This window comes from Melanotaenia boesemani, chromosome 2 (genome assembly GCF_017639745.1).
Source record: "Melanotaenia boesemani isolate fMelBoe1 chromosome 2, fMelBoe1.pri, whole genome shotgun sequence".
Classification (NCBI taxonomy): Eukaryota; Metazoa; Chordata; class Actinopteri; order Atheriniformes; family Melanotaeniidae; genus Melanotaenia; species Melanotaenia boesemani.
In genome coordinates, this window is record NC_055683.1 from 12693193 (window position 1) to 12710976 (window position 17784).

The 17784-nt window shown below is 39.5% G+C and overlaps 2 protein-coding genes across 4 annotated transcripts; both read left to right on the forward strand.

Moving 5' to 3' along the window:
• The first annotated feature begins 552 nt into the window (after positions 1 to 552).
• On the forward strand, positions 553 to 16336 carry triobpb (TRIO and F-actin binding protein b). 3 transcript variants are annotated; one of them, XM_041995516.1, is made up of 15 exons: positions 553 to 780; positions 1007 to 1124; positions 2381 to 2452; positions 6038 to 6094; positions 6438 to 6506; positions 6665 to 6754; positions 7038 to 7147; positions 8689 to 9130; positions 9511 to 9754; positions 9929 to 10040; positions 11127 to 11286; positions 14224 to 14325; positions 14607 to 14693; positions 15019 to 15223; positions 15359 to 16336. In XM_041995516.1, exons 1-14 carry the CDS (start codon positions 569 to 571, stop codon positions 15178 to 15180), a joined length of 2037 nt encoding a protein of 678 aa, XP_041851450.1. In that variant the 5' UTR covers positions 553 to 568; the 3' UTR covers positions 15181 to 15223; positions 15359 to 16336. The 3 variants fall into 3 exon arrangements, with proteins under 3 accessions (XP_041851450.1, XP_041851458.1, XP_041851467.1); XM_041995524.1 differs by having other exon boundaries at positions 8689 to 9127; XM_041995533.1 differs by lacking the exons at positions 553 to 780; positions 1007 to 1124; positions 2381 to 2452 and adding an exon at positions 3148 to 3701.
• Positions 16337 to 16542: 206 nt separating this feature from the next.
• On the forward strand, positions 16543 to 17749 carry ndufa6 (NADH:ubiquinone oxidoreductase subunit A6). The gene is made up of 3 exons (XM_041995570.1): positions 16543 to 16715; positions 17300 to 17415; positions 17523 to 17749. The coding sequence occupies exons 1-3, from the start codon at positions 16577 to 16579 to the stop codon at positions 17652 to 17654; spliced, it is 387 nt and encodes a 128-aa protein (XP_041851504.1). The 5' UTR covers positions 16543 to 16576; the 3' UTR covers positions 17655 to 17749.
• Positions 17750 to 17784: the final 35 nt, after the last annotated feature.

The window sequence follows — 17784 nt, forward strand, 5'->3', positions numbered from 1 at the left end:
AAGGAGGAACTCTGAAGCTCCTTCTCGGTCTCTGCAACATAAATCGGAATTTAACAGCTCCACCAGAAGCCATAATGGTTACAGTTCGTTGGCTGTAAGAAAAAGCTATGATGCCCCTGACCAACATTTGCTCCGGAAATCTGAAAGTGGCAGCTCCTTAAAAAGCAAGAATCAAAACAACCACAGCACTTCACCCACTAGAAAAGTTATCCACAGTAATCCACCAGGATATTCAGTGCTCAGATGTGCCTCTAATGATGATTCCAATCGATCCTTTCAGAGAAAACACACTCACAGTGAAATGAAATCTGACTCCATTCGTTCACCACAATCATGGCGAGGATCCACTCATTCCCTCCACAGCTCCTCGCTACCTCGGCCCACTTCACCGTCTAGGCAAACCACTAATGGCAACAGAACTGCCTTTGTCTCCATGGAAACAACCAGAACCTCTGGGAGTGCCAGATCTGGGACTGGTAGACACACTCATTATGATCGCTGCCCTTCTCCTAATGACAAAAGGCCTTCCCATCGTCCACGGAGCCCCTCTCCTTCACCTCAGATTCAAATGCAGACACACACCTCCTCACAGAGCTCCATAGAGTCTTCGGAGTCAGGAAGAATCTCGGTGGGATCCACAGGCCGGAACAGGGAGGAGTATGCCATGATGGCTGACCTGCCAAAGGCCAAGATGATCCATCAAAGGGAGGGTCTCGGTCACATGGGACGGGCACAGAACCAGCAGCCAGTTCGGAGGCAGGAGCTCTTCAAACCAGCCAGGTTAGGCTCACACATAACAAGAAAGGACAGAGGAAAGGCTGGTCCTTGCAAATTACTTTTATGTGATTTTAAAAGTAAGTAAATACTATATTTAATAAACTTCGCTGTTTTCTGTGATGTAGATGGTACATTTTGAGCCAACCTGAAGCTAATTTTTTTTCCTACACCACTGAATTGTATAGATTTGACCTGATTGGACGCAATGATAACCTGTTTGTCATTTTAGTCATTCCTTGAGCAAGCATCCCTCCACAGAGTGGGAAGATACAGCAGACACTGAGAGAGAATGGCACTATGGGGGCAGTGGGTATCTATCTCGAGCTCACTCTTCCACCTCCTTACAGGTAGGCCAGTTGGGGCCAATGTAAGCTAAATGTGATGTTTCTCATATCTCATAAACCAATATTTTATTCACAACAGAACATAAAAAAATATATCAAATATTGAAATTAAGATATTTGACAGTTTTTCTGTTGCTGGATTTGATGGCAGCAACATTCTCCAAAAAGTTGAGACACTCATGTGTGCCACAGTGTGGCATCACCTCTTCTTTCAACTCCAGTCTGTAAATGTCTGGAAACTGAGGAGACCTGCTGCTGGACTTTTGGTAGAGAAATGTTGACCATCTTATCTCTTATACTGCAGGATTGAAGCTGCTTAACAGTCCCTGGGTCTTCTTTGTCATATTTTGCATTTAATAACACACCCAATGTTTTATAATTGCTGAAAGGTCTGGACTGCAGGCATGCCAATCCAGCCCTTGTACTCTTTTACTACAAACATATACTTGTGTAATAACTGAGGTGGTTTAACAACTGAGGTGGTATGGTTTACCATGGTCTAGTTAAAATATGTAAAACCATCCCTTTTTAAATTTTTTAACAGACTTTTGAACCAAAAACCAATAAAAGGTCAGTTGGTACCTCTCCTCTTCAGTCCAGAGGATGCAGTGTCCATGATTTTTCCCATAATTTCTAAAGAAGAATTTCAATTTTATCAGACTACACAGTTTGCTTTTACTATGTTCATTTTAAATTAGCTCTGACCAAAGATGGCAGTGTTTCTGGATCAAGCTTCTTCTTTGCATTACAGAGCTTAAACCTGTGCTTGTTGATGGTATAATAAACTGTTTTCATAGGTAGAGATTTCTGGAAGTTGCAGAATGTTTATTTATTTATTTATTATTTTTAATACTACTTAATTTTCTAGCCATTTGTTTCCCCATACCAGCTTTATAAAAAAATATGTTACTATCAGGTTCAAGGGATTATTTTTCATGAAATTCTGAAATGCCTAATTTTCAACACTGACACCATCCCTCAGCTATTTTGGAGCTGGGGTTGTAGACAGGGCTGGGAAGTGAACTTTAAAACCCCTACATGGGTATGTGCACTGCATTAAGCACATTTCCCCTTGCACAATATAATCCACTGCAGTGCATTTGCAGCTTGTGCCCTGTGGTTTTCACCTGCCTGATTTGTTAATGCCTAACCACATTTTCTGCATACACCTGATGAAAATACTATGTGAAGGTCTGGCTCTTTGTGATTCTTTAGCTGGACACCGACTTGCTTCATAACTACATGCTTTTGTTTTCCAGAGATCTGGGAGTCCCACAGCAGATGAGGACAGCTCATGGAAAAGTAATCACCACAGATCAGAGCAAATGCAGGTATGTGTTGCAACTGGCATAATTATTGTAAAGTGTATTCTCTTACTAAGTGTGTGTGGTATGACCAAGCATTGGCCAAGCCATGTGGTGGATGAAATGACACAACATTTTTCTGCTATCAGTAATATTTGTGATGCATTTAATAACCTTCCAGCTCATATGCTTAAATAGAAGTTTGGCTTTCAGCCTATATCAATATAGCACTGCTCTGTTATATATTTACTAGCTTTAAAACAGATCCTGTATGTACAGTGTTTTAGTTCTGATTAACCCAAAGCTTTATGCATTAAAAAAAAAAGCCTCCTCACTTTGAATTGTTGTTCGGCAGCTGGGAGATGTGTGTCTATACACTTTACCTACACCCTACAGTCATTTCATAAGACCGACTGAGCTTTGTCAAATGTGGTTTGCTGGGGCATGTGTTGAAATTCCTGAACTGAAACCAATAGCTACTAAGAGAGGATTTTGGAAGGGGTGAAGGGGAGTGCCTCTCCATTTCTAAAGTTTTTTTTCTGTCAGGGAAATATGGCAAGTTCGCTCTTTAAAATAAATAAATATATAGGGGGATAACTAAACTTTTTTATGACAGGGATCCCCCAAGATTTATTTGCTCCCAGGAAAGTGAAGAAATGAGACCTAAGACTGAACACTTTTTCGCCATTCATTTTGCTGTTGTGTGATAAGTTGTTGTGGGTACAGTTAATCAGGGTTATACTATATCTCTTGAGGCCGGGTACACAAATGGATCCCCTGCTACTCATGAATATCTCCGCCCGGACCCTACTTTTACAGAGCGAGGGTGAAGGTTAGCGAGTTTCTCATACGGTCTTCGCGGATCCGCCCAGGAAGTGGCAGACAGGGCAGACAGAGAGAGAGAGCAGCAGCAGCAAGCAGCGACACATCCGAGGCACTAACGATTACTCCCACCACTTGTTAAAAAGTTTAGAAAATATTATTCACAAACGCCAGCTGTTCATCCACGTTAAGCGTAGCAAATGTGCCTTTTGAACCTATTTTGGACGGTTGCGGCTCGCTGGATTTAGATGAAAAAAATATGTATGAATGGCGGGTTTTTATCTTACTTTGCGTAACGTGAGTGTACCGCGAGGGAGCAAGGTGCTTTTTACCCGAGAGGTTTAGATAAGCTAAGTTATTGGACTTCAAGAAGAGTTTTGAGTGTGTCAAGTAACAGCACTTTTGTGTTTATTTATTTATTTTTTTTACTTGTCTGGATCCTGTTATCATGACGGTAAGCTGCACCCTCTTCGGTCGTAACTTGAAAGCAGTTTGCTTCCCCCGTCATTTCTTCCTGAATTAATATTTGTTGAATGAACTGTTGCTCGGAAGCTAAACGTGATTAGTTTATTTTTCTGAAAGATTTATGTATATTAGCTAAAGGCACAGTAGCTAACCATTTTAACGGTCCCTTTTGACTCGTCTCTAGGGGTGTGTTCAAAGTTACCGCTAGCTTAAAACTTTATTTATTAATTTATTTTACGTAGCTGCCTGTAACAAATTGTACACTTCTGTTCAAATGACATGTCTAAAAAGTTTATATATATATATATATATATATTGTTTGTTTGTGTGTGTGTGTGTGTGTGTGGTGCTTGTTGTTGTTTACAGTAGCAGGACGTGTCACTAGCCAGTAGCATGTACAGTCTGTGACAGTTTTTACAGCCACCTGTGACATGTTAACAGGTTTTAACTGAAAAAGTAAATAAATAATAATAATGATAAAGTGGCACAATTTCCTAAAACATTTAAGAAAATTCAAGAAAAAAAAAATTCTTTTTTCTTTTTTAATTCTTGTTTTTGCTGTTTCCTGGTTTGTTTTGCGCAACTCTCTTTGTGGTTTCTCACATTTTGTTTTGTGCACTGCTGTTGTGTGTTTTTGCATCTCAGGGCCACCGTACTGTTTACACTCAGTCACACACAGGCAACAAAACCTGGCAACCTGTTTTGATAAAGTAATCAAGAGGTGTTGGCCTACCAAAACCTGGTAATCCAGGAACTGTCATCACAATGAGCTTACATTGGGATCTTACTGTTCACATTGTGTAGAGAGGTAACCAAGCCTAAAGGACAAAGCTCTCCTAACAATAATCCATTATAGTGACAGGAGACAAGTTTAGGAAGAGAGCGCGTCCTCTCAAACTCTCTTCAGTTTGTTGATCTCTTTGTTTCCATTTCAAACATGACCATTAGAAGAATATGTTATTTCTAAAACATGTCCCCCTTCCATATGCTTTCTCGTGCTGCCTTGGGGCATGTATAGACTGGTTAACATTAATTTATAATGAGGTTTGACATGTCACAAGTCACCACTGTTGTTTGAAACTCATAGGTGAGACAGGAAAAAAAGAACAGAACAGACAGGAATGATTAGATATTTAATCTCTTGTATCTTACTTCTTGTAGCTTAGGTTTTCTGCAAAATTTTTAATCCTGATAATGCCGCCACTAGCTGTTAATATCAAATTATATAAGAACAGATATAGAAAAATTAGATTAAACTGAAGCTGAATTATTATTTTACACAGTCTGTTGGCAGTCATTAGACTGTAATCCTAGTCAGATTAAAGGAAATCCATACTGTAGATGAGCTGGCTTAAACATAGAGAAACCTGGTCAGTGCTATGGCTTACAAGAAAACCAGGAAGGGAGAATAAAGACGAGGTGATTAAAGATGACAGAAAACACAGAGAAATTATATTAAAGGACAGGAGGGCAAACAAATAAAAGCAGAACAAAGTATCCTAGCATGGGAATAAATTGAACAAAGAGGAGTTAAGACTACAGAGGTGAAAAAGATGGGAGTTTAATGACTGTGGGAGATGACATGGTAAATGCAGAGGAATGTACATGCAAGTAGAAGAGAGATAAGCAGAGGAAGGAATGCATGTTAGGAGAAATTGCCCAATCTTAATCTGGGATCACTACATCTTGACTTACCTCACGCATGTTTTCTCTTCCTGTAATGGTGTAAAAAGCAAAAGCAGGCCTGCTGCAGTGCAACAGAGTAGCACCCGGCTGTGTAAACACTATTTTTAAGATACAAACGGTGCCTATCAGCAGTATCAGGGCACATTTTATTGCGCGTATGTGTAAAAATCATGCTAAATTAGATGTGTGTTTTAATAGTACACATAGTCTTTACAAGTTTCAGTTAAGCTAATTTCTCCACAGTGGAAACTGCCTTATTTTCTTTGTGGAAAAATAAGTCAACTGTATGATTTCTTTTGTCTCCAAGTACAATGATGAGATAAATCCATAGAGGTGTGGCTGCTGCTGATTTCTCAGACGGAGATAGAGATGTGGATGCATTGAGCATGTGCCACCTTTTGATATGGGCTTGTGGTGTGCTTTGTCCAGTTTCATTTGTTACATCTTTTCTCTCTGTTTCTATTCATGCTTTGTGTTTCTTTCTTTGTAAAATCTATTTAGACTCGCTTTTGATTCACAAATTGAATGACCTCGTCTTACAAAGACGTTGCACAGCTCCTTCCTGCAAATTGTGTAGCATTTTTCTCAAAAATTCAGATAAAGGTCAGGGAAATTGACATTGTGTACTCTGCTTTGCAGCCTGACCTCTTGAACTTCAAAAAGGGATGGATGTCAAAACTGGACAACAGTGGGGAGGTAAAGTATCTCAATACTATCATGCCACCATGTTTTGTTCCTCATGGGCAAGGAGTTTGTCCAGCGATAGTATCAAATTATCCTTTTTATCCAAGTGGTAGTATGGCAGCTTGAAGCGTAACGGTCGTCTTCCTCTAAAAGAGGAATAATCCTGACTTCACACAACACATGCTGCAGGTCTTCAGCTCAACATGGGGCCTTCCTGTTCCACTGATGTTTGCCTCTGCTCTTTCAGTCATGGCTTACTCTGTAAATCAGATCGTGATATTTTGTTGTGATATTAAATATTTACACTTGACAGCCAAATTAATTTAGGATTAATCTGATATGTTTGTTTCTCTAGTGGAAGAGGCATTGGTTTGTTCTGACTGACGCTGGGCTGAAGTATTACAGAGACTTGAGTGCAGAGGAGGTATGTATTTCTTATTCTTAATGCCTGTTGCAAATTCCTGTGATTATGATGTGACCTGTTAAAATGAGCTTCACTGAGCATTTGAAGTAGTTCTGTGGTGGTGTTTGTGACTGAATAAATTGTGAAGAAATGGACAATGTTCTTGTGTTTCTGCACAGAAAGATGACTTGGATGGGGAGATTGACCTAAAATCCTGTATGAAGGTGTCTGAGTTTGATGTGGAGAAGAATTATGGGTTTCAGATTCAGGTGACTTATCTGTGTCCCAAATTCTGACATTGATTGTGTACGACTTTTCTCTTGTTGCATTCCCACTTTTTTGTTTCCGTATCAGCTTTAACCACACCCGCCTTCAATTCCTGCTACTGCTACATTTTCTTTTTTCCCTTATCACAACTTCGATCTCCACACCTTTTTTCCCCGTGTTTCTCTTTTTCAGTTTTGCTTTATCTTCTCCATCTCATCCCAGTTCTGTCAATTCTTTGTTTCTTTTAACCTTTATTTTCTTTTTCACTTTTCTTTTGTTCCTCAGACGCGGGAAGCTGTGTTCACATTGTCTGCCATGACTGCGGGGATCAGGCGGAACTGGATAGAGGTTTTAAAGAAGTGTATTCGGCCCACAAGCTCTCCAGACCTCACACAGTAATAATCAGTATATCTGTTACATAACAAAGCTGTGCTATTTTAGAAGTGTAGGTTTGTAAGCAATGGTGCTCATTTATTAATGAAAAAAGAAGAGTTTTTATAACCCCAAATGAGAAAAAGTTGGGAGATAATGAAAAAAGATGCATAGAGGAGGAAATGTAGGCAGATAGTCAATTTGTCCTGTTTAGTGGATCAGTTGCTAGACTGACTACTTTGAAAACTGTGTTCTTTAAAGAAAAATCTATAGGAAATTGTATGTTTCTCCCTCCATAGTGAATAATATCATAAAACCCAAGTTGGACACCTTTGATCAGATTCCTCAGATAATCCAACATTCCTCAATGACTGCTATAACCACATGGACACAAGGCATTATTGTGGAAAACCTTTGTCAATCAGAATATGGCATTGCATCCAGAGAGGCTGCTAAAAGCTTGTCCAGAGTTGACAGTGGCTTTTCTGGACTCAGAGGCATCTGGGATGGACCATCACACTGTGGAAACATGGGTTGTGGTCAGACCAATCTAAATATTTTTGGAAAAAATAGACACCTTGTGCTCCTGAACAAAGACAAAAATGACTGTAAATGGGCTTGTACTTGTGCTTTTCCAGTTCAGCTTGACCACTCATGTGTCACGATTCACCCATTCACACACACACCACCAACCTTGCGGCTGGAAGCCAACCTCTCTTCCTCCTGAGCTACAGCCACCTGTTGTTAGCAACAAGTCCAGAAGACAGACTCTGTGATCGTATAGGGTGGTATCAAAACTCTCTGCAAAGCTCATTGTTGTATTAATGTTGCCATCACCATTAATGTAGAAACTATGGGATTTTTAGCAGCTTTTGCTGCTGTCAAGACTCCACCTTTTCCTGTGAAGTCCATTCAATTTTTAACAAGATAATTCAAAACCACATTTTGCACACATTACAAAGAGAATACAGGTACTGGACCGGTCCACCTGCAGTCCTGAAATGAAAAATGCAACAATCCTCACCTTGTTCTGTCACTTTAACGTGTTTGTAGGAAGAATAAAATAACAACTGAAACACTTAATTGCTTAATATTCTGCATCTGTTTAGTATTTTTATGTGTTAGTAGTTGCAACATTATAAAGAGACAAAAGCTTTACCATTCCAACTTTTTGGGGATTGTGTTGCAGGTCAAAAATACCAAAAAAAAGGTGAATAAATAGAATGAAGTTGTTTTGACAAAACATTTAACATCTTTGGTTCCTGCTGTCTGAAATTAGTAAAAGCTAAAGTAAATGTAAGAATGAAGAATTTATTTTATACATATGCATTTTTCATCTGTCCCAACTTTTTCTGATTTGCTGTTTTATAACTGATTGATATCACTGATATCACAACAATAAATATGAATATAGCTTGTGAGCATCAGTGAGTCACGATCAACTATGTCTTTAATGTTTTATCCCATTGTTTTACTTTTTAACTACTCATAATTTCCACTTAACTACTTCTTAAAATATGTTTGATGTATTGATTTTGTCATGTGCAATTTATTTATTCTCTAGATTACCGGACAGCAACAGTGACAAGGAAAACTCCCACACACGCTTTTTACTGTCTTCCCATCGCCCACCTTCACGTCACGGTGACGTTCAGTCAGAAGTTTCGACCTCCGCCACTCCAACTCAGCGCAGGTTTGACTACGTAGAACTATCTCCTGTTCCCACCTCCACCCTTCTCCCAGCCAGTCAAAGAGAAGCAGGAGAAGGGCAAGGGAGAGAGCACAGCCAATGGCAGGAGGAGAAGAACACAACCAGCCAATGGGAGGCTGTACTGTCAAGGAAAGGCACGAGCATTGGATCAAACCAAAGGTTACGCATGGAGGACGAAATAGAGAGAAAGTGGGCTGAGTTTGAACGTATGCCGTTAAAGGAGATGAGCTCTGTGCCACCAATGGGCTCCCGGCCTTCTAGCCAGTCGGCCAGTGAGGCGCTGCAGAGGGAGGTAGTGCGTGGAAATGATTTTTCTAATTTGCAAATATACTAAAATGCAAATTAACCCTTCATCTACCAGGATGAAGAAAACCATTTCTGTTTCTGACGCTTTTCTTTCTGACTCACCCTCTACCTTTCAGCAGTATTTTCTCTCTAGTATGTTTAGCAGTGGACAATTAAAAATTGATGATTAGCCTATCAAACACAGAAATATAGAAGATACTTCTGAAAGCTTTGTCTCATCTTCATCTTTGTGCTGTGATGTGCATCTTGGTTTGAACTGATGTTTGCTGTCCGAGGTACTACAGTCTTACCTCAAGGCTGGATGAAAAATGAAAGTCAGTCAGTTGTGGTCACTCGGTGGGCTTTACCTCCATTTTTATCTTCTTTCAGGTGGCGTCACTAAGGCAACAGTTGGAGCAACTACAACAGGGGGGAGGAGGAGAAGGGAGAGTTGGAGGAAATGTGCGAGGCGGCTGTGGCTCTGAGGCGTCCTGCAACCGCAGCCTGACAGCCATGGAGCATGCTCACCGGCACGCGTTGGAGGAGCTGCAGAAGCAGCATGAACGTCGGATTAGGGAGCTGGAGAGCGAGAAGAGCAGGCTGCTGCTGGAGGATTCTCAGGACACAGCACAAGGTCAGTCAACCAGATTCAAATAGTTGATATACTGTGACCAAGTTTTGGTGTTCACATCCAGGTTTTCTTTGATGAACCATTCTCATTTGCTCTACAACAGCTTTCCCACTTGGAAAAAAACCTTGATGGAATTATCACCTGAAAAGTTGGGCCACCCTTGTGTTTATGTTTCAGTGATGGAGGCTTTGAACAAGAAACACAAAGAAGAGCTGGAGAGAGAGGTGGAGAGGGTGAGGAGGCTGAGCAGCGGGGTGATAGACTCACAAACTTTGCGAGCTCAGCAACAGTAAGTAACTTCAAATCAGATCTTGCCAGTGTGACATAGGTGTATAATAACCCTCCCCGTGGGGACTTATTTAACAACCATGGGTTGGATCCAACCTCTTTATGTACTTGAAAAATCATTTAGATCTTAACTTCTGTGCCTGCAAAGTTTCACGACAGTGCCTTACATAGCTGCAGTGCAACTTTTAATGTTTTTCCTCCTGGCAAAATACCCATACCTCCTTTTGAAGTTGTTCCTACTATGGTAGCTGTCCCCTGTGGGCTTTGCTGTGACATGCACTCGCAGATACATAAAACTGAACTCAGCTCCTAGCTATCTTCACTAATAATTAGATAATTGTTTAAGAGGGAAATGCAGAAAACAATCATGTTATGGAGAATGGAAACTGCTTAAATTAATCTACATGAACTTGTTTTTGGTAAGCCCTTAAAGTAAGTTGGTTGTAGCTCAGGTCTTAGTCTGGTAATTTATGTGAACAGAACTCTCATGCTTTTAAGTGGCAGCTGGTCGGCCACAATAGGGTTTTCTGTGAAACAAAAGGTGAGTTTGCAGACTGCACTGCAATCTGCCGTTCCTTGTTGAAGCAAGCCCATTACCACAGCGGCCACTGGGTCCTGTCAGGCACTTGAGGAATACAGAAGAATTCGGTCATGGATTAGTTTTCTTTTGTAAGCTTCACAAGGCCTTTTACACAGACTGTCTCAGTTGCAGCTACTGGAACCTGCACTTTAGGGCTTATCTGCGTTGACTGGTGTGCAGTTTTCACTTTGCATACTCTTCCTCATTTTTGTGGTTATTGGTTTTCAGCGGCAAGGGGTTTCAGCGCCACAACAGGAAATACTTTGGTCATGAAAACAGAAAAGCACCAAGTATGCTGCTGTTATTAAATATAATTAATAAAATATAAAAGAGTTTTACTTTAAACCTTTAAACAGGCTGCAGTCAGTGTAGTATAGGAAATGGGAACTTCCTCCAAAGAACAGATAGTAAATTGAACTTGTTCGATGAAAAGTTGCATCATTGTAAACTTTACTACCAATATAACACACTTCTCTGTTTTTGTGTGTTACTAATTTCTTGCTGCAGGGCAGAAACTCAGGCCTTGCAGGGAGAGCTGAACCGTCTATCTGAACGCTTCTCTCAGAAGTGTGTGGAGCTAAACCGAGCTGAGCAGAACAACGCTGAGAGGGAAAGAGAAATCAGCCGCAAGGAGAGAGATATAGAGCAACTGAGGAAAGAGAACTTGGTGAGTTATTGCAGGGATTGTTACAGTCGGGAAAATGGACAGGACTAGTGATGCAACACTCGGCATAGCCATAACTTAAGCCACTTTGAGACATGAAATGTACAGCATCTGTCTGTCAAAGAGATTAGATGACATTTACTTGTTCTGATATGCGTAACTTAATTCACAGACATGGAAGTGACAGAAAGAGCCACATAGCATATGATGTAAGGTGTATTAAGTATTTATATATTCATGGGTTTTAACGACAACATGTCATATCACCATAACGTTTCATATTATCATGACACAGAGGTTGTATAAAAGGGCCACAGTGGAGGGAAGCAGTTGAAAGTATCATTTATTAAGCAGGATGTGTTGCATTTGTGAAGGTTTAGCTGCACTTCAGCAACAGCAGCTGTCATCAACTTGAGAAAAATGTGATCTTTTACTTCATCAGAGGACACCGCCACCACAAGCTCTCACTGTTAAGCTTGCTACATACTCTGTGAGACGTTTTTCTTGTTCTCGAGGCCGCAAAAACAAGAAAAAAATATATATTGGTCTGATCAATTCATACTCCATGAGAAGCTTCGTCTGCGACGATGGGAAGGGATATATGTGTTTTTATGTGCAACGAACAGCTGACTGGATTGTTTCATATTTAATGAGAAAGTTCGTCCATGGCAGGATGGGCTTGTGCATGTGGCGTTGTCTGTGTCTTTAAATCCCCCTTGTTGCTTACATACTTTCTCACCACCTTGATCAGATGTTCATTAAAACTATCTGTTCAACCGCTCATCAGGGGAAATGCGGAAGCCACAACTTTCTGCTTCATTCTTTTTCCTGTTAACCATGCCAACCTCAAATGTCCAATCAGTCACACAATACTTCTCTGAGCCCCACGAGATAAAAAGTTCTGCTTGGCAGACGTGTCGAGAAATGTCCCTATTCACGTCATTTTGTTCTCATGGCCTCATAAACAAGAAAAAAAGTTCTTGCTTCAGGCAGAGTATGTAACAGCCTTTAGTTTTCTCATTACAGCATGTTGTGTGGTCATGAAAATCCATCTAACTAATATGCAACATCGAACTTATCAAAACAGCTGTAAATGAGAGCAGTTGAAAATATTGGTATTAAAATGGACAGAGAGGAGAAATTTGGCTGTGCAAACACTTTTAAACTGCTCTTCTATAGAGGATTTGAGAAAATGTCTATTGTAGCTAAAAGCATGGAGGAGTCTCAGATTCCCCTGATCAGCTGATCATATGACTGTTGTGCTGCTGTGTTTTTTTTTCCATGAATGTGACTGGAGTAGTTCGTATTTGTGCTATATATATGTTCCCATCCAGTCAGATAGTTGTTGCAAAATGCTGCAAAAAAAAAACACCTGATGTATGATATATTTCTCCTCATCCCTCGGCTCATGTACCATGAAACCAATTAAATATAGGACTTGTGTCATGGAAAGTTATGCACCACTACAAACATTAAAATAAAATAAATACCAATAAATAAAAAGCATTGAATATTAAAAGATAATAATAGATAATAGATAACAAGTTAAGTACAGTGTGCCAGTTCTCAACATATAGTCAGAGTGGAGCTGTTCGTTAGTCTAACAATCGTTAGTCTAACAGCATCAGGATGGAAACTGTTCTGTCTGGTCCATCTGCTGAAGTAAATATGAGAGGAGTGGTAAGCTGCACCCGATGCAGACTTTATCACCAGTTGCAGAGCCTACTTCTCTGTCACCCCGCAGCTTGCACTGTGCAGTCTGCAGGATGCATGAGCTCAGCTTTCTTAAGTTTCCTATAAAACTACAGGTGTTGATAAGCCTTCTTGATGGTGCTGGAGGTGTTGTTACGTTAGCTGAGTGTGTTAGTGACGTGTACCCCAGAGGTTAAAGGGAAGACAGGTGACGCCAGTCTTCTGGAAATCCACAGTCACATCTTTGGTTTTTATTTATGTTAAGTTTTGTGCAAAGTAGTGTGAAATTTGTATGATTTGTTTCAGTCCTTATGATTTAAAGAGACATGGTCCCAGATGAAGTGTGACACAACCATCACCCAAACTGCAACATAAGAGAGCAGATCTATTTCCCTCCAGAAACGCATAAAAAATGGGGAAAACTATTAAATACAACCTGGTAAATTTCTTCCTGTGGATGTGGCCAAAATATTTATGCATGCTGTAATTTTTTTTACATGCCTCAGTCTGTATGACCTGTTGGGAGCAGGCCAGTGAATCTACCAGCAGACCGCTAGAATCAGTATATAACAAGCTATAAAAAGCCACTCCAGGACCATCATTGCAAGACTCTAGAGAAACATAACCAGTTAAGCTTTGAAATTTTTAGACTATTCTCAAATCTGATTCTAGTATATAAGATCCTAAGTGGGTTCTGCTTGTCTGCTAGTTCTTTAAGATCCACCACAAAAGCTTGTATTTATAACTGCAGTTTACCTTTCTGAGACACAACCTTTGGACAGTCTGCCTTTTCTTTTAAAGCCACTATGCAGTGGAATTCACCAGCAGCTGTTATAAAAACTCCATAAAAACAATTTAAATCTCTACTTAAAATCTTTTCAAAGCCATTTTTTTGTAACCACTGACTTAAGTCACTCTAGATTGAAAAAATGTGTTTGTCTGTGTGGGTGGAGGTGGGGGGACTATAAATGGTACTTGTATGCTTTTTGTTGTGCCCTCCCACGGGACTGTAGATGTAAATTAGCCTAAAGCTAACTCTGGCACAATCAATCAAATAGAAACATTTATATAATCCCTAGTAAATTAAATAAATGAAAAAAATTTACTGATAAACTGCAGTTGTTTTAGGTGCAATAAACAAAAAATGCAAGTGTGAAGTTACAGTTTATGTTTAAAACAACTAAAAACACATTTTTTGCATTAGTATGTCAACATTATAAGTATAAAGGCTAAATATGTTCTCTCCAGGATTTAAAGGCCTGTTTCACAGGGGAGATGATTCGTATACAGTCTGCCATCACAGATCAAAGCTCAGACGACAGCAAAGACAGGATGCCCTCTGAACTAGAGGTACTGTTTTTGTTTTTTGTTTTTTCAAAACCGAAAGTGGGTGAGTGTGCTCTGGCTTTCCACTCGACATCTGTACTCATCATGTGATGTGCAAGTGTACACATCTGCAGGTCTGAGACTGTTGCATGTACTTTAGTTTGATGGTATTTATCTTTAATCAGCCAAAGCACAAAGCATTTTTGATAGGCTTATTTTATATTTTTTAAGAATTTGTGGTTCAGATTGCCCGTATGTGTTGTATGATGTCATGAAAAGAAATCCACTCTTTTTTTTGCTCCCAGGTTCTTCTCAGGATGAAAGAAGTCGAGATCGAGTTCTTGTACAAAGAGATAAGCTGTCTAAGGAATGAGCTACAATGTCTAATCATGGTACTGTCTGTATGTATGTGGGCGTGATTTGATAAAACTGATCATGAAATTCTGTGTTTATTTAAGTGAATTAAATAAAAACAATAACATGGATTGATTATCTTAATCCTAAGGTGTGTAAACAAAGTCTTTAGGTAGTGTTTTATAACTTGCAACACAAAAATGCAACATATCAAATTACAAGATGAACTAAACCTATAATTTAAAATGCGTAAAGTACAGGTCTGTTTCTCAGTGGCTGTGGTTGCAGGAAGTTAGCCTGAGGGCTCCCTGATGTTGTCAGTTTGGAAGATGAGGACCTTTTCTGCTGCTCTTTACTCTGCAGGAAAAGCAGCTGGCCTGTGAGCGATATGCCGAAGTAAACGGGGAACTGAGTGGGATGAAAGGCCGAACTGAGCGAGAGATTCTGAATCTGAAGGAGCATTTAAGGTTGGCCATGGCTGCTTTGCAGGAGGGGCAAAAGCTGGGGAACAGTCTGGACCACTGAGAGGCAGCAGCTGGAACTAATGCTCTAGGAGGCACAGTGACAGGTGTGGACTGTTGTTGAACAGGCAGTGGGAGAATATGCAGCGTCACCATAATACAAATAAAGAATATTTTGAGAATTTAAGAGGTGCGTGTTTAGCCCAATTTGTAATATTTTTTCTTGGGTTTTGTTTTTGCAGGTTTTTCTTTCCAGTCACCATGGGAACCAAATCAAAGAGAGACACAAATCAGGGGATTTTGTGTTGGATCTGTACAGCTGTGTGAAGACCTTAATAATGACTTCACTTTAATCATTCTGCCAATGATTAGCCATTAGTGCGTTTCATTACACTGGGCCACATATGATATATTAAAGTGCACTTTCCATGTTTTTTATCTTTGCTTTTGTGAGTGCAAGCTTGTATAAGTGCGCATTTGGTCTAAAAACTGGATTCTTTGTATTTTTATTACTTGTTGGTATTGTAGACAAAGAGGTTCATATGCTTTTTTGTTTGGTTTTTGCATTGACAAACCACTCATTGTCTGTCTGTTGCCTGAGACAGCATGGATCAGAAGACCTACTGTCACCAGTTTTCTGTTGTATAGCTTTTGATTCGTTTACTTTGTGAAAATGGTACACATTTCTTAGGAAATGTGTTTATTTGTTGTAAATTTTTATTATTATTTTCTATTTTACCAACAAATGTTTTCTGCTTATGTTCTATTGTTTGTGAATGCAAAGCTCTGGAAGTATTGATTAAGATTAAAACATGACATGGCATGGCAGGCTAAATGGAGAAATTAATGTATAATTGTAAAGAAACACATTCCAGTTTAACTTCAGTTGGCGATTCTTGGAAAGGCAACTGAGTGGTTGTTCCACGTCACACTTATCTTTTTTTTTTTAAAGCCATGGATTAGAATTCCCAAGTCTCATAATTTCAGCAGTTTCTTTTCTTTCTTTTTTTTTTTGGCATATTCTGCATGTGCCACACAACAACTAACAATTTTTAATGAGCCAATTTTTTAATATGTATATTTCTTGTTGATAAAAAGTATTGATAAAATTACACATCTACCTAACTTTTGAAAACATTTTCATATTTAATATACTGTAAATCCTGTAAGGACTTTGTAAATTATACTCATTTTTTGCAATCAATAAAGTAACTTTAGCAGAATTTTTTTCTTATATACCACACACACCTACAGACAAAGTCGTTTATATTTGACATACAGTGTAGTGAAAGAGCTCTGATTTATTTAATGTTTCTAAAATACAATAAAATGATTTCAGTTTATTTTTCCATAACCAGAAACGTCCTGGCATGTTTGACCGCCAGGGGGCGCTACAGTATTTTAAAGCACAAATCGCACCATCCAAGGCCGCGACCGGAAACGTTTTAACATCAGCAGTCATGGCGAGCACAGCTACGACCCGAGCGGTAGCTGGTGCCGTTAAAGTTGTAAAACCGATATTTAGCCGAGACTTGGATGAGGCTAAGCGCCGGGTACGGGAGCTGTACCGGGCCTGGTACCGGGAGGTGCCTAATACAGGTAAAAATGTTCCACTATGGCGGATAAACTGTATGATTAGCGTCTCGAGCGTCAAGGTCGTGTCTGTGTGGAGGATCAGAAAAATTAATTACCTGCTAGTATCTTAATTATAACAGGATTTGCAAACAATATGTTTTTCCATGTTTAATAGAAATTACAAAAGTATGAATTTCAAGCGGGATTTTGGTATTAAATGCGTCTCTTAGTTTTTGTATTTCATACGTGTATTGGTTGTAGCAATTTATAATGCATTTTCTATGTTTGCCTATACATATTCGTTGTGTCGGTTAGGATATGTCTTTGCCATTCGTCATTATTTCTCTCCTGTAAGTGAAACATTATGACTAATGCCTGTTAAATTATGGATGTAGGTGGACAAACAAGCCGCCATGTATTATGTTTATTTCGGTAGCCACTTGACTATGTCACATAAAAGATCCTTATCAATGTAAAAGAAGAAATAAAATCTTTTGTAATTGTTGTAACCTAAATCCAATTCTCAGAAATTGTTTCCAACTATAGTAACAGACACAATCACCTGGGTTGGGTTGACGTGGAAACAAAGTGACTGTGTTTGTCTGCAGTGGCCATGTTTCAGCTGGATATCACAACACGTCAAGGGAGAAACAAAGTGCGGGAGATGTTTGACAAAAACAAGCATGTCACCGACCCTCGTGTGATCGACATGTTAGTCATTAAGGTAAAAACGCTCTCATTATTTTTCATCTTAGATAGATTTGGGGCATTTGTAATATAGGACGGTTTATTCCAGTGTCTTGAATTTTTTTTTTTCTGTTCAAACTCTAGGGAAAAATGGAACTTCAGGAAACAATCCACATCTGGAAGCAGAAGACCCATGTAATGCGCTATTTCCATGAGAGTGAAGAGCCTCGAGCGGCTGACTTTATGTCTAAATTTTACAAGGGACATGATCCATGAACTTTGAAGCTGTCAGCTGACCTCTGATCCACCTTTGCTTGTGTCCAGTGTGAAAGATGTTCCCCTCTACTGTAAATACACGCTTAACACTCAGATTTACAGTTGTCTTTTGTTTGCTCTCAAAGAGATA